A 14,505-nucleotide genomic window follows, 5' to 3' on the forward strand; every position below is an offset into this window, starting at 1 on the left:
GGTACATCGAGTACCCAACTCTGCATAGCAGAATGTCCGCGTTTAGAGGTTCCGTACTGGCATTGGCCATAGTTTCGGCTTTGGTCGCACCATCATACGCCACCGTAAGCTTGTCGACCGATGGTTTGGCCGTTTCCATTTCTAATGGCGACATTGCTCTGAAGTTTACTGCCGCTGCCGTCATTTCTTCTGTTAAAGTGAACGGTGTTAACATTGCCTCTACATCTGAAAAAAGTTTTTACCTGGATTGGAATGAAAATGGGCAAGGTAAGTGGAGTGCATATTCAGTATGGACGATTTGATGTGATAGTTGGTTGTAGTGGTTTTCAGTCCATCAACCGTCACAGTAGTGGAAAACTCTGGTTCTATTGGTCATTTCTACTGGACCCAAACTTCATCATCGTCTCACTTTAAAATTGAGTTGCATTATGCTATGGTAGATGGTGTTAGCGGTATTTACTCTTGGGCTAAATACACTAATGACCAAAGTAGTTCCCTTTCTTTGGGTGAAACTAGGACCGTAAGTTTTTTAATTTAGCTTCAGGAAATCGGTAGTTTACCTGCTTCTGGATTTGGTGCAGGTGTACCGTTTCAATCCGTCCGTTTTGACTCAAGGTACCAACTCAGTTCGATCAGGTACTTTGTACTTGTACTCTTATTTGAACACCCAAACCAAAGTGCAAGACGAAACTTGGGAATTGTCCGACGGAACCTATTATACTAAATACGACTATGCTGGTTACATCAGGGAAACTCCTTACCAGGTATTGAAAAATCCGTAATTATTGGTGTGAAATTGTTTATGTGTGTATTTAAAAAGGGAGTGTACGGTAATGGTTACGGAGCTTTCGTCATCTCCCCAAGTCGCGAATATCATGCCGGTGGTCCTTTGAAACAAGACTTGTTGGTCCATCAAGACTCCTTGATTGCCAACTACTTTGTGAGTAGTCATTTTGGAACCTCAGGACTTACAGCTTCATCTGGCTGGACCCACATCTACGGCCCATGGCTTTTGTACTTTAACACTGGAAGCGACAGCGCCATTTTGAGCGACGTTGCCTCTCAAGCTAACACTGAAAAATCTAAATGGCCCTACAGTTTTGTTGGTGACTCTGAATACCCCACCTCAAGGTATGTTGTTCACATTTTATGTAAATCTCCGTACAAGTATTGTTTTAAATAGAGGAACAGTTTCTGGAACTGTTACCGGTCAAACTAAGGCTATGGTAGTGTTGTACGACACCACCGAAGACTTCCAAGATCAACAGTTGGGCTACTTGTACAACGTTGAAACTGACAGCAGTGGTTCATACTCCATCTCCCACGTTCGTCCCGGAACTTACAACGTTGCCGCCTATCCATTAGCCGGTCATGGAAGCGAAAATTTGGCAAAATCAACCGTAACTGTGACAGCTGGTAAAAAATCCACCGTATCCGCCTTGAGCCTACCCGAACCTGAAAACATCATCTGGAGCATTGGGGAGACTGACCGCAAATCTGATGAATTCAAATACAGCACCGAACTACGTAACTATAAATGGGAAAATCTAGTCCCTGAAACTTTGACTTTCACTGTTGGATCTAGCAGTGCATCTGAAGACTGGTAAGTAATTACAAAATATGTTAGAGAGTCGGTTGACGGAGAAATTCACTCCAGGTACTACGCACAATCCAAAGCCGGCATCTGGACCATTGTATACACAGACACCCAGGATGGTAACAGTAGGAACCTACGTATAGCATTGGCCGCGGCCAGTCAAAGTCCGCACATGATCGTGACCCTTAACGGCCACAAGATCGGTGACATTTACTTCGAAAATGATCAATCAGTCTACAGAAGTGCCATGCAGAGCGGTAAATTCTACTCCAACATTTTTACGGCCAGTAACGCACAAGTTGTCACCGGTACTAACACTTTGACCATTCAGATCAGTAAGGGACAAGTTATGTACGATGCTCTTAGTTTGCAAAGGGCCTAATTTTTTGTTTAGTTGTCTAAATAAAAACTAACTAAATTATTATAGGCTTTTAACAAAAACAACGGTGTGTCATGCTTTCACAAATTACGACAATTTTGAATTAAACATCATGGTCGATTCCAAAAAGCATTTTATTCTTTTCAACATCCATATTTTATTACGCCCTTTGGTATAAACAAAACCACACACAACATTAAATTCTAGTATATCAATTAATCACTTTTTTGTTTGGAGAAAGTTTCAAAATAATGGAAAAAATCGTCGTCGCATTAAAAGCTCATTGGCATTTTGCACATTCCCGTTTGTCTGCAGAGTTATTTTTTTGAGAGGTTATCTTACTTTTTTTTTTATCACACACACGCACACTTCTATCTACAAATATGGACTTGCTATTAATAATAATAATGTACATTCAAATTCAAGATCCTCTCGAAAGCTTTCAACGTGACAAGTGATCATAATGACTATTTTATATCATCAATAAATATAATATGCATAAGCACTTAGTGCGAAAATGTATTATAATAATCTCTTACCGTATAATATTCACACGTAATCCTAAGTAAATTTATCAAAACTAAGTAGAAGAGCTCACTTGAATTCTTAATTCCACCAAGGTCACTGTATGCGGGGCCAGTATTGTGACGTCATGTCAGTTTGTCCTGGGACAGCTATAGGGACTGATACTCCAGGAGATATAAGTCCTGACGAAGACACAGTTTTAGAGTACTGGAAATTATTATTTTGGTGATCACTTACCAGTAGAAGTTCCATTGGTATTGTACTGATGTCCGTTCATCTGGTAAGGCTGACCTGGACTACAAGGCGATGGTCTGGATCCATAACCAATACCCAAATCGTAACCTGAAGGTCGACCCATGCAGTAACCGCCCATGGCCCCACCCATACCTGGACTCTCTCTTTGTTGCAAACAAGCTCCAGGTGATGGGCCCATACTGGTCGCCAAACTACCGTGGGTAAAATTGGACATTGAAGACATAGTTCTGAAAATTATAATCGAACCTTTTGGGCTAGTGAATTACATTTTAACGGGCACTACCATAAACTTACCCGTAAGTATCAGCAATAGACATCGTGGGTGCTATAGATGAATACATAGCAGGACTACTGTTTCCAAAACTTTGTATTCGAGGTGGTGACGTGTTAGGACCAGGTACATCCGAAGGCGTTTGATTGGTTCTGCGTTGGTTTCGTAACTTTTCCTCGCGACGCCATTTTGCCCTCCGATTGGAGAACCAAACCTGGATGCGAGCCTCTGGAAGCCCTATTTTGGCCGCCAAACGTTCCCTAGCGAACACGTCTGGATAATGGGTCCGTTCGAATTCTACAAGCAGCAAATTCAAACCCCAGTACAAGTTGGAGAAAATCTAAAATACCTTTTTCCAGACTGTCAATTTGATCGTTAGTGAAGGAGGTTCGGTTTCTTTGCAGCTTACGTTTCAGCCGTAATCTAGCTTGGTCATCATCAGGACCTATACTGGAGCCGGCGTTGGAATTGTCTCCCGAGTTTGTTTCGTCTGAATTAAGACCGTCGAGGTCAATTACTGAAACAAGATTTATTATTTAATTTAATTCAAGCGACAAGTAACTTGGTTTACACTTCTAAAATAGTAAAAAAAAGAAAGAGAAAACAAGTTTAGATAGTAACAAACAACAGAGAAAGTGTTTTCTTGAAAATAGGGCCGCGTGATTGAATCGTCGCGCTGGTATATATTTTAATTAAAACTGCAGAGCCAAAACGAGCCCGCAACTTTGGAAAAATATATTACGCGTCAAGTAAAATAAGGGCTTTGGAACAGCAGCCGTTTCTACAGACTTATTTCGGGGGTGGGCGGCCCACCTCCCCCCACCCCCTTTCGTGCCTGGGCCCCCCCTTTAGCAAGATAAGGCACAACGATCTACGTTACGGCGAACGCAGCCAACCAGAAACTAATGATAAGGGCTGAAGGAAGTCAGACAGAGGCGGGACTTAAGGGATGTTGCTGCACGGAAATTCCCCGTTCCGGAGGCCCTTCAGAGCCCTTTTAGATCAAATAAGTTGTTTCGATATTTTCCCAGGGTTCCCTCCCAAAGTTGAAACTCCGGGTTTGTTGCGTTATTTCATGTAAAATATACGGCACGGTATAAAGTTGGGATTATTTAATTTACGGTTTTAATTAAATAACTTGAAATTTTCATTTTTAAGATGATAATGAAGTGGGGAGTTTTTGATAAGTATTAGCTTGTTGTAGCCTGGGATTAGTGCCTGTTATCGATTTAAAAAGTTTTTTAAAGTCGTTGAATTAAAAAAAAATATATTTACTAAAGTGAATGAGTGTGTTTTATTGAATTGTCATCATCATTTTTTCACACACAGAAGCTTTTATTGACCGTGCGTCAAGTTTAAGACATAAGGTGGATAAAAGTTGTCTAAACCGTGGATAATATAGCGTTTTTTTCCACTATCAACCATATTTTTGATGGTCTCTTTATTGAAAATTTAAAAATTTAGGTTAACAACCAAACAACAACATGAAGACACAACCTAATTTATCTGTCTCTGTCAAGTCAAATATATTTCCTATGTCTTAATAGACAATGACATTATTATTTACCTAGATCAATAATTTTACCTTTTTTGTTGTTTGTGCCAGACTAGAACTAGAGATTAGACTCTATTTTTGACCTAGGTCAACAATGACCATTAAGGTAGAGAAAACGAATTTCTCAAGTTACTAATCGGTCAATAATGTTTATCATGTTAGTAGTGGAAAAAATTGATAATTACATATAAGTAACGAAACACTAACGAAAACAAACTAATAACTATACTGACTCTAATGGACTAGACAGAACAAATCATGAAAGGAAAAAGAAGGCAGTGAACTGGATAAAGGACTATTAGTGTAATTAAGTAAATAGTGTAAGAGAAGGTTTTTAGTGGATAATTAAAGTTTTAAGACAGTTTAGACCAATTTTCTCGTTTTTCAAAAATAAATTTCCCCCAGATTAGCTTTTTGAAAGTCGTTTACACCAAAAAATTTTTACGTAAAGCTGCGTGAAGTGTGTCATTTCTGTCACTTGTCAACAGGCATACCAACCAACTTCTGTTACCATTAATTTCTCGATTTATCAAAGTTTATTCAATATTTAATTGGCATTGTAAAAGATAAAGTTTAGAAGCAATTTGTTTAATTTTAGTATTTTTTCGTTGTTTTGGTTAATGTGTTCTTTGGGTTAATCATGGCAAGCAATTACGAGCCACCATTTTCCACGAGCATTTCCAAATAATTAGTTCTTTTAGAAAAAACCAACGCAGAAACGATCTTAGTGAAAATCACTCATAAACTTAAGAAACAAGTAAATTTACCAGTTGAGGTAATAATTTTCATGTTTTTTTAGTCTTTTGAATGTAAATCATTTGTATCGAAAACTTTCTTTTAAATGGTTTACAAACAAAATAGCACACAAAAAAACTAAAAGAGCCAGAGAATAACCCTAAATTCAATCAGAACTCGCTAAAACTAACATCTACGACTACATTCCCTGTTCCTAATAAATTATACCAGTTATGCCACCTTGACATAATTGAAAGGGTAATCGAATAAATCCTAGTACCACTTATTAAGGGAAAAACCCTCGTTCACGTCAATCGCCGGCGCATTTTGCGATATTGTTACCCCCGAGGTGTCCCCCACCTCCCTGAAACCGTCGTTTAGTGCTGCTTTATTAGTTGAACAATTCACAGTCACTTGCCGACAACAATACTAATTTGGTGTAGAGAAATACAATCTATTATTGTAACACACACGAGGGTTGCCATATTTCATAACCGATACTTAAGGGCTTTTATGGGTCTGAATTACACGATACATATTCGGATGATGGCAAAAAGGGTGAGAGCGTAACGGGTGCCGCCCCTTCTGTCACTTTAGAACCGTACATTGATATATCAATATTAATGTTGCAGTGTGTATGTGGGGTTGACTTTTTGACTGTTAAACTACACGTAAAAGGTGCACGTATAGGTACTTTAAGTCAATGGCCGCCATGGCCCAGTCTTTTGTTTTCGTTTTACAATGAACTTTAATATATTAATGAGTGGGGAAAAAAAGTGAAAATTAACAGTCAAGTAGTGAAATTTTGTTATTACAGAGTTACCATGTGACCAAAACATAATTTCACGATCAATTAGACAAAGTAAATCCCTTAATTGGTATACCTTTGTGCTTCCCCAGCTAATCCGCAAGTGATCAATGCAAATTCAATAATTGGCCGCTACAAAGTCGTGGAGTTTGGGGCCCTCGGGCCGTTTGCTGTTGCAGCTTCCGATCTGTGAACGTTTCTGGGCAAAGCCGACAGACAATCTTTTGGTCGGCACTGTAGCAAATTACTTTTGACAAAACTCTTTAGACCGCTTTGTTGAACTCATTTCGGTTCGTTGTCAAAACGGAAGCGACGTGCTTGAATAACGTGGCGTCGTTTACCTAAGTTTCGCCGAATTTGGTTCGGGAGTTACCGACACAATGGGGTTTTAAACGTATATATGTACATAAAGAGAGAGAGAGAGAAGGGTTCGGATTAACATACAAAGGCTTTAACTTGTGTAGTAGTTATGTAAATGGATTGTATTTGGAAAGCTCAAATTTTACTTTAAAAAAGACAGCTGTAAACCAATTTAAGCCTCTCGAGCAACAAAAAAAAATACGGAACCGAACCTATTGACCCAAAACATGTAAACATCTCCGGTATTTTGTCGACGAAACATTAATTCCTATCCCAAAAATGCAGATACAAAGTCGGGGAAAAAAAAGGAACGGGCACGGTACACAGGAACACATGTCCCTCTAAGTTAGCAGAGAAAACGTTTTCTGTTTGAGCAACGAAGCGAAAGCGGCTAGATTGTGAATATAATTGAAAAAGGTGGCCATTTAATAGGGGATTTTTGAAATATATTATTGTGCACTGACGTGTGCATATTGTATCCAAAGTCCTGTTGCGATATCGATGAGTGTTTGGTTTGTGTGAAAAATTACACGGTATGGGGCACACTTTTCCAATCAGAGTAGGTTTGAAAATTTCCCAGCTTGAAACTACTTTCATATAATTTTTTTTTGGAATCTCAAAACTTGAGATGAAATTAAGATAAATAAATGAAAGTAAGTTGATTTGTTGGAAAATTGTTCTAAAATAGGTAATAAGTGGAAGAAATGCAACGTAACTTTACTAGAAAGTTGAAAGTTGTGTCTTCTAACCTTTAATGTGTAATCTGCAGAAGTAACGACCCTTTAATTGGGTGTTTAAGATAATAACAAAGAGTTCTAAAGCTTTAATGCCCGCTCTAAACTCACTACTTGGAAAAGAAGAGAAAAAAGTTTCCAATACAAAACATTCTTGTAAAATGACTCTGAAAACAATAACAATAACATCTAAAACAATATAATGGACCTTTTCCACTAATTAAAATTTTCTTATCAAATCGAACAGAAAAGATATAATATTTTTCAAAATTCAACCTTAAATAAAGCTTGCTCAAAAATTAAATCATAAATTATTGATTATTTCGCGGGCAGTAAGTATATGACGTAGCTAACTATGAACGTTGCTATTGGATGTAATAATCTCCATCTTTTATTTGGACTTTTGACATTATTTACGACGTTGATGTCCCAATTGAGATTAGGTTGACTCATATAAGTCACTCATATACACTTTATTAAGTTTATATACTATTTGAATTTATATTTATTTTGATTTGTAAAACATGAACTATAAAATTTGTCTTAAACTATTAATTCACTTTCTAAACGGTTGCAATGTCTTGACCTGACTGTCTTTTAACAAAAAGAAGCGAAGCCAGGGCCGTAACTAATGGAGATTTGTATTCTCTGTACTTGTCATAAGTTTGTTACAATAATGGCGGCAAAGCTACTGGGATATAGATGAATGAGATTTTTGTAGTTGCAGTGTCATGTCTTATGCTAGAAGGGGAAAACATTGACACTGAATCCCATTACGTCCCTGAGGGAAGCATGGTTTTAAGAATTTCATATAGTTGTACAAAAAATAGTATAATTATTGTTTACCCAGGTGTCATCACATGCTGAAGCAAGAACAGCTTAGTTAGACTAACAGACATATTTAACTTACTAATAGTACATTTTTATGTTAGAAGGTACATTTTTTATAGTAAGAACAACGGGGTGTGTTTACAGTATAGAGCCATAACGTGGCGGTAGAGGCAAAACGGGGATACGGTAAAGCAAATTACTTACGCCCAAACGATTCCATTTCAATATCGGGACAAAGAAAAGGGCTCCACAGTAACATGCATGTATCAGATACGCAGATAGACATAGCGGCATAACGACTACAAACAAACGAGGAAGGAGCCTTTAAAACCGTCTTTCCGAGATTTGAGGCCTCAAAATATTATACGTAAAAGAGAGAGTTTTGAGAAGAAGGAAATTTTGTTGCAATACACCGTTTTTAATGTGGGTTTATGAGACGTAATTTGTTTTTGAAAATTGCCTATTACATTAAAACTTATCAAGCTTAATTTCAAAGAGATAATTGAATTTGAATAGCAAACGAAGGACGCCACCCTTCGATATTTACCGAGGCAATAAACGGGGACATGCCAACAGATTTTAAGAGTTCCCGGGGGTTTATTCGGGAAACGGGTGTTCAACAAGCCTGACCGGGCGATGATTCGTCGAATGGCGGTTTAACGAAGCTCAACTAAACGCGGACTTTTCAATGATGAGATTTACGAATCAGTCTCCCCTTCATCATTTTGCAGTGCAGAGAAACCACAAAAATAATTTAAACAGAAAAAACTGTTAAGGCCATTACGTAATAATTGCCTCATTGACACAAATCAGTATTCAATTGTAGTGAAAAAGTAATTTAATTTTGGGTGATTTCGGAAATTTTTCCAAATCATTAGTAATGCATCAAAGTGTTTGACCCCCGGCAATGAAACAAAAAGGAAGTTCTAAATTTAAATGCTTCATAGAAAATTCCTTATCAACATTCATCAGCGTCTTTCGGGTATAGAAATGTTTTCTGGGCCAATGTCAATATCGATACGGAATATTAATGTAACACAGTGTTTGTTTTGGTAAATTCAATGCTATAATAGTTGTATGTTTACTAAGTTTTCAACGGCCCACAAAATTCATATTAACATAATTATTATGCTGTAGATTTTTTTTCTGAATTGAAATCATTAGAATGTGACTCAAATTGCTTAAGTCAGCTTTATTTGTCGCCATCTTAGATTCGTGGTATGTATTTAAAATGGCGGCAAAACTACACTGCTCCCTGTGCAATGTTTATTAGTATAAAACAGTGTACTGACATTTTAACACTAAAACACCATTGACTTAGCAACAGTGTTGGCTGTAGAAATAAAAATTTCTGAAAACATACTTTGAGTGGATTAAAACGCATGTAACAATACAGGTTAGATGAATTAACTCTAAATAATTGCTCTATTTCCTACACCTAATTCTAATAATCTGCATTTAGTTTAACGAGGTTCCAGACAATACAGTTTGAGTAGGAAAATGTATTTTACATTATACAGGGTTTGCCAAAATTAGTGACAAACCCCACTGGTGAAAAACTTCATTCTTTCAAATAGAACTCCCAGTGTTTTGTCAACTATTTTTAAAGACAATTTTCAACCAAAATCTGAAGAAGTTTTGAATTAGACTCTCTAAAACTACTGTTAAAATTTACATTTACATTTTCTACAAACGTTCTATTGAAGCTATGTTTGAAGGAAGAAAATGTAACAATTAATAACTGCAAAACCGTTAAAATAAGGTAGAGGAAACCAAAATAGTTAGTAGAATTAAATAACTGATCGAAAAGTACAATAATATACAGGTTAAAATGGCAAAATTGATACAACTTTTTGCTGTCATCATCCTGTATGCAAGTTAGTGGTTATGTCCAAAAAAATGTTTGGATAAGATTAATTCCAGAAAAAAATCTTATGTCCTTACAGAATTAATCAGTTTTAACCTGAGACAAGTACGAAAATGTTTATAAAGAATACATCGAGTTAATTAAGCGATTTAAGGCAAATCACGTCTCCCCAAGTCAAAATTGTCAAGTATAAATAGCCGGACGATACGAACGATGATTATCAGTTCTGGTTTGATATCGGCAAGATCCTCACAAAGCCTACCAAACTAAAAAAAAAATGAAGGTACGTACATGAAACCTTTCTTAACAGGGACTTAAACTAACGAAACCCGACGTGGTGCAACGCGCCATAAACATTTCGATGCCGAAACGACACGCACCATCCGATGCCGATAAATGGGATTTGTATAACTTTATCGACGTAGGTTTCGACCCATTTACTGCTCTTGTGTGATCAAACTATTTTAAATTTCAGTATACCGTGGCTATTGTCTTAGTGGTGGTGGCGATGGGTTCTGCGGAACCTCCAGCGCGTGGAGGTGTTTTTTCCAGACAACAGTCGTTCCAACCTAGAGGCGTTAGGCCAGCACCACCTTTGAGGTTTGTTGTTTTACTGGAGTTGTGTGAGCAACTTGTTAATGTGTGTTTGAAGGTTCCAAAGGCAGCAAGTTCCTCCAGTACCAGCTCCCTCGTATGGTCCACCACCTCAAGTTTACGGACCACCAGCTGAACCAACCACCACAGAAACTCCAATCACCACTACAGAAACTGCGGAAGCTACTACTACAGAACCTCAGGTAAAATTTTTTTCGATCACATAAAAACAATTAACTTGATTTTCTACAGGCTGAAAGCTTCAGAGTATCCCCGACCAGCCAAAAACTCCAAGACAACTCAGTAAATCCAGCTGGAGTATACGTGGTGATACCTCAAACGCAAAATTTAATTTACGCTACAGCTCCTGCAGCATCAGCTAAATTGCAACAGCCCAGATTATTGCCTGTTCAGGCTGTCCCAGCTTTTGCCAGAATTCAGGAATTGCCTCAAATTGTACAGTATCAGGCTGTAGTGCCTGTAGCTTCGTCGGCTTACACTTCGATAGTGAACACCCCGTACAGTTCTACTTTTGTGCAAAGTTTCCAGTAAACTCTGTTTATGTAATAACTTGTTTATAATAAATTATTCAGTTTTATCAAGTCTTATATTTTAGAAGGTCATTTTTAGTTTTATAGTACTCAAAAGTCATATTTGAAATACAGAGTGTCAAAGGTAAATAAATAATATCGTTTATTGTGAATATCTAAACGTTATTTAGTGTAAATAGAATTTATTTTGCATAAAGCAGTGGCGGAGATTTTAGTTTTACAATGTTTTTTGTCCTTAACTTGTCACTGGAAAAATGGGTGCTTTAAAACTATTTTTGGTAATTCTTCAAAATACTGGCCGGTTTTTACAAAGGGGTTTTTTGTGCTTATTTTACCTAATTTAAGGTTCTTTGGTATAAATATGCCCTTTGCTGTACATTGGAACCGTTTTGGAGCAAAAAAAATTAAAATTTTGACCAAAAATTACATTTTTCCAAATTTTTTTGTGCCAAGATTTAAGTGCTTATTTCACGTCATTAATTTCCATTTCCCCAACATTAGCTAAGTTGAATTTAGGGACAGCTGAGATATAAGTTTACTTTAGACTGTGTTATTTTGCAACCTAATCTGTCACATTCAAACCTCAAGCTTAAGTAGTACTTAAAATCGAGTTGAAATTGTCGGGAAAACAACCATAAATGCTATTTTCTTTAAAAACGTCCGATTTTTGAGATATTTACAAAAGTAATTTTTAATGTAAAAAAATCCAAGATTTTAGAAAACGTTCTCAAAACACCCGTTTTTCAGGCACAAAAAATTCTTGTAAAAAACAAAATCTCCGCCGGTGCTGTATGAAAAATCACTAAATCAGTCGGTTCTCTGACACTCCTTATTTCGAAGAAGGGACATTAAGGGCCGGTACTTTCACCTAAGAATAAATGTATTCTTAGGACAATTTCTATAGAAATGACGGAATTGACCATTAACAGCGTTTGATTTCACGTTATCCTTAGAATAAAATTATTCTAAACTGAAAGTACTGGACCTTAAAAGAGTATGTTTATAAAAACTTTTTATTGGTAATCATCAGCCTATTTACTTAATTAATTGAAAATGGTCGCATCAACATTCAAGTATTCGTTTTAGTGAATTGTTTGCAGCTAATTTTTAATTTTTCTTTAAATACAGCATCGACATCATTTTACTTTAAAGTTGAATGAATAATTAATAAAAAAAAGTCAAAACAAAATTATTTCCTAGCTGAAAGATAAATATTAATTTGCAAACAAAACGAGATTTGTGTGCAATATAAAATTGGAGCAAAAACGAAGGGGTTGAGGGGGCGGCAAAACATTTAATCCGCTTTTTGTCTGAGGGAGCGAATTACAAATCCAAACTGAAAAGCCGAAGCTATACATACACACAGAGAGCGAGCCTGATGTTTCGAATTTCTGAAAAATCATTTTGTGCACTATAATTGGTGCACAAAGCATAACTGAACAAATTGAATAAATTTTAATTAATGCGTAATAATTTCATTAGAGGCAACGTTTGTTCGAAACAAAATTGCAGAGGCCGGATTGTTAAAACGTTGCTGCCTCAGTCGAGCGGGTTGGAAATTTCAATTAGCATGTCTCCTGGGGGCAGCGCGTTGCCGCCGTTTTAGATTTTTAACAAATGTGTCACTTGCAGGAGGCGGCGGGGCCCCGTTTCGAACTGATACAGTTGCCAGCGCTCCGCCCCGGGGGCCCCCCCGCACACGCACACCACAAAGAGATCAGCCCCTCACCCTTTGCTCGTTTGATTTTAGAATTAGTAATCTTTATAATTTCGCTTTGAGTGGATGTATTTTTTGTTTTCAAACATTAACGGAATTGCTTAGGGGTTTTTACACTCCAGTATTTTTAGAATACTTATAATTAGGTCAATGAATACTTCCACAGATGTCTTGAAAATTATGGTAATTTTAGCATTTTGTTAAAATGCTTGTAAGATTTTTAATTGACGTGCTATTAAAATTATATTGACTTTTTCACATTCTACCAAGAGTTTTCTTTCATATACTGTTTAAAACACAGCAATATCTAGCCTAGTTTTTTTTTAAATTTGGGTTAAAAATTGTCATAAAATGCATTAAATCTCCCGTAAGACGTTTTGCTTTACCGTTGCCCTTAAAACCAGCCCATCCAACGGTTATTTGGCAATTTATAAAATATATCGATTCGTTATAAACCTCCCCTTGATTTGGCAAAGCCAATTTTTGCAGGCAAAGGGTGCCTAATATCGTTTGCGTGTTGAAAGTGATTTTTGGGGTAAAGAAAGGGCCAAAACCTTTTGATATATCTTTATCGAGGGGTATCCACGTTTCCTTTTTATCATTTTGGGTTGTTTGCAAACACACGGGTTTAGAAAAAAAATAAAACCATTACGAAATCTCTCCCGATAATAACCACAAGGAATATACCGAGCACTTCAACTTAGGAAGTTTCAGTGTACAACTCAGACGACCTCCGGGGCACCTAAACAAAACGCAAACGGAAAGGCACAAAGGAAAATGGCAGAAATGGGGAACGTAAACGTGGGAGCTGCTTTGTTTAAACTTATATGTGCCCCTTGAACCCTGCTGCTGTTAAGATTTTTATCATATAATGGGAATTTCGTTCTAGATACCTTGCATATGCACATCAGCATCATTACAAACATTTACATAGTGAATTGAATACTACTTACCCTTTTTAGTGTTGGTGTCATCAGGTAAAATAGTGGGAGGAGGGCTGAGAGGCTGAAGAGGAAAAGCGTTGCCTGTAGAGTACCAAGGAGATGGCCTCCAACTGGCTTGATTACCGTTGAGGAGCCTCAATTTGTCATAAACACTATCCGGTCCGGACGTTGGAGGCGGATTCTGAGAGCCTTGCTCTTTTTGCGCCGCCAAGTTACGCAATACCCTGTTAATGGACGACACCTGAAAAAACCAAAAAAAAAAATGAAACCACCCCCACATATTATGAAGTTATTTCGCGGCAAAAACCGAAAATGTATTTTATGTATACAGATATACCGGAAACGGGGGACGAACCGCATTGATTGGAGCATCTCGCAGCCAGTGAAGCGAGACAAATCAACTTTAAAGCGGCGTTGAAGGCTCCCCTATACTGCCGTTCTTCCCCCCTTAAATTTCCACAACCCCTCGGAAAACTTTCCCCCCTTTACAACACGCAGGCATTGGGCCAAAGCGCTACTGATAACAGCTTTTAATTCAATTAAAGACCGGTGCGGCGCTGCGGAAGCGACGAAAATGGAAACGATTTTCCGCAGAAAACTGATAGCGAAAGCTTGATACTAGATTATTATGCTGGGACGGTATTTTGTTCGGAGGGATATCGGTTTTATTAGTAAAGTTCCGTGAAAGCTCCATTCTGAGAGCTTTACGGTCTCGGGGATTACCGATTTCCCAATTTCCACGAGTATCATCAGCAGATCGAGGCTAAACAGAAATATTTAGG

General features: G+C 37.4%; 3 protein-coding genes across 5 annotated transcripts in view; 2 read left to right on the forward strand and 1 right to left on the reverse strand.

Annotated features, from left to right (window-relative positions):
- LOC145730795 (rhamnogalacturonate lyase-like) lies at positions 1-2,105 on the forward strand. Its single transcript, XM_081982220.1, has 6 exons — positions 1-267; positions 321-520; positions 582-764; positions 821-1,131; positions 1,184-1,603; positions 1,658-2,105. The coding sequence occupies exons 1-6, from the start codon at positions 33-35 to the stop codon at positions 1,977-1,979; spliced, it is 1,671 nt and encodes a 556-aa protein (XP_081838346.1). The 5' UTR covers positions 1-32; the 3' UTR covers positions 1,980-2,105.
- Positions 2,005-14,505, reverse strand: part of LOC145730805 (paired box protein Pax-6-like) — a 27,302-nt gene continuing 14,801 nt past the window's right edge. For both annotated transcript variants that reach the window (XM_081982232.1, XM_081982231.1), the window contains 5 exons: positions 13,733-13,964; positions 3,377-3,544; positions 3,051-3,324; positions 2,739-2,983; positions 2,005-2,683 (listed from right to left, as the gene is read on the reverse strand). In XM_081982232.1, coding sequence (XP_081838358.1) covers positions 2,598-2,683; positions 2,739-2,983; positions 3,051-3,324; positions 3,377-3,544; positions 13,733-13,964 — 1,005 coding nt within the window. In that variant the 3' untranslated portion in view covers positions 2,005-2,597. The remainder of the gene's footprint in view (positions 2,684-2,738; positions 2,984-3,050; positions 3,325-3,376; positions 3,545-13,732; positions 13,965-14,505) is intronic.
- LOC145730824 (uncharacterized) lies at positions 10,126-11,109 on the forward strand. Of its 2 annotated transcripts, none has more exons than XM_081982254.1 (4): positions 10,126-10,200; positions 10,393-10,517; positions 10,570-10,714; positions 10,764-11,109. In XM_081982254.1, exons 1-4 carry the CDS (start codon positions 10,195-10,197, stop codon positions 11,061-11,063), a joined length of 576 nt encoding a protein of 191 aa, XP_081838380.1. In that variant the 5' UTR covers positions 10,126-10,194; the 3' UTR covers positions 11,064-11,109. The 2 variants fall into 2 exon arrangements, with proteins under 2 accessions (XP_081838380.1, XP_081838379.1); XM_081982253.1 differs by lacking the exon at positions 10,126-10,200 and adding an exon at positions 10,204-10,338.

Source organism: Ips typographus, linkage group LG6, assembly GCF_016097725.1.
Source record: "Ips typographus isolate SLU linkage group LG6, UJ_Ityp_2.0, whole genome shotgun sequence".
Lineage (NCBI taxonomy): Eukaryota > Metazoa > Arthropoda > Insecta > Coleoptera > Curculionidae > Ips > Ips typographus.

What these genes read in the sequence shown, in the direction of transcription:
- LOC145730795 (XM_081982220.1), top strand. Translation starts at nt 33, where the DNA reads ATGTCCGCGTTTAGAGGTTCCGTACTGGCATTGGCCATAGTTTCGGCT. An exon ending in TCTGAATACCCCACCTCAAG is followed by an intron (nt 1,132 to 1,183) that starts GTATGTTGTTCA and finishes TGTTTTAAATAG; the next exon opens with AGGAACAGTTTCTGGAACTG. An exon ending in AGCAGTGCATCTGAAGACTG is followed by an intron (nt 1,604 to 1,657) that starts GTAAGTAATTAC and finishes AATTCACTCCAG; the next exon opens with GTACTACGCACAATCCAAAG.
- LOC145730824 (XM_081982253.1), top strand. Translation starts at nt 10,279, where the DNA reads ATGCCGAAACGACACGCACCATCCGATGCCGATAAATGGGATTTGTAT. An exon ending in AGGCCAGCACCACCTTTGAG is followed by an intron (nt 10,518 to 10,569) that starts GTTTGTTGTTTT and finishes GTGTGTTTGAAG; the next exon opens with GTTCCAAAGGCAGCAAGTTC. An exon ending in CTACTACTACAGAACCTCAG is followed by an intron (nt 10,715 to 10,763) that starts GTAAAATTTTTT and finishes GATTTTCTACAG; the next exon opens with GCTGAAAGCTTCAGAGTATC.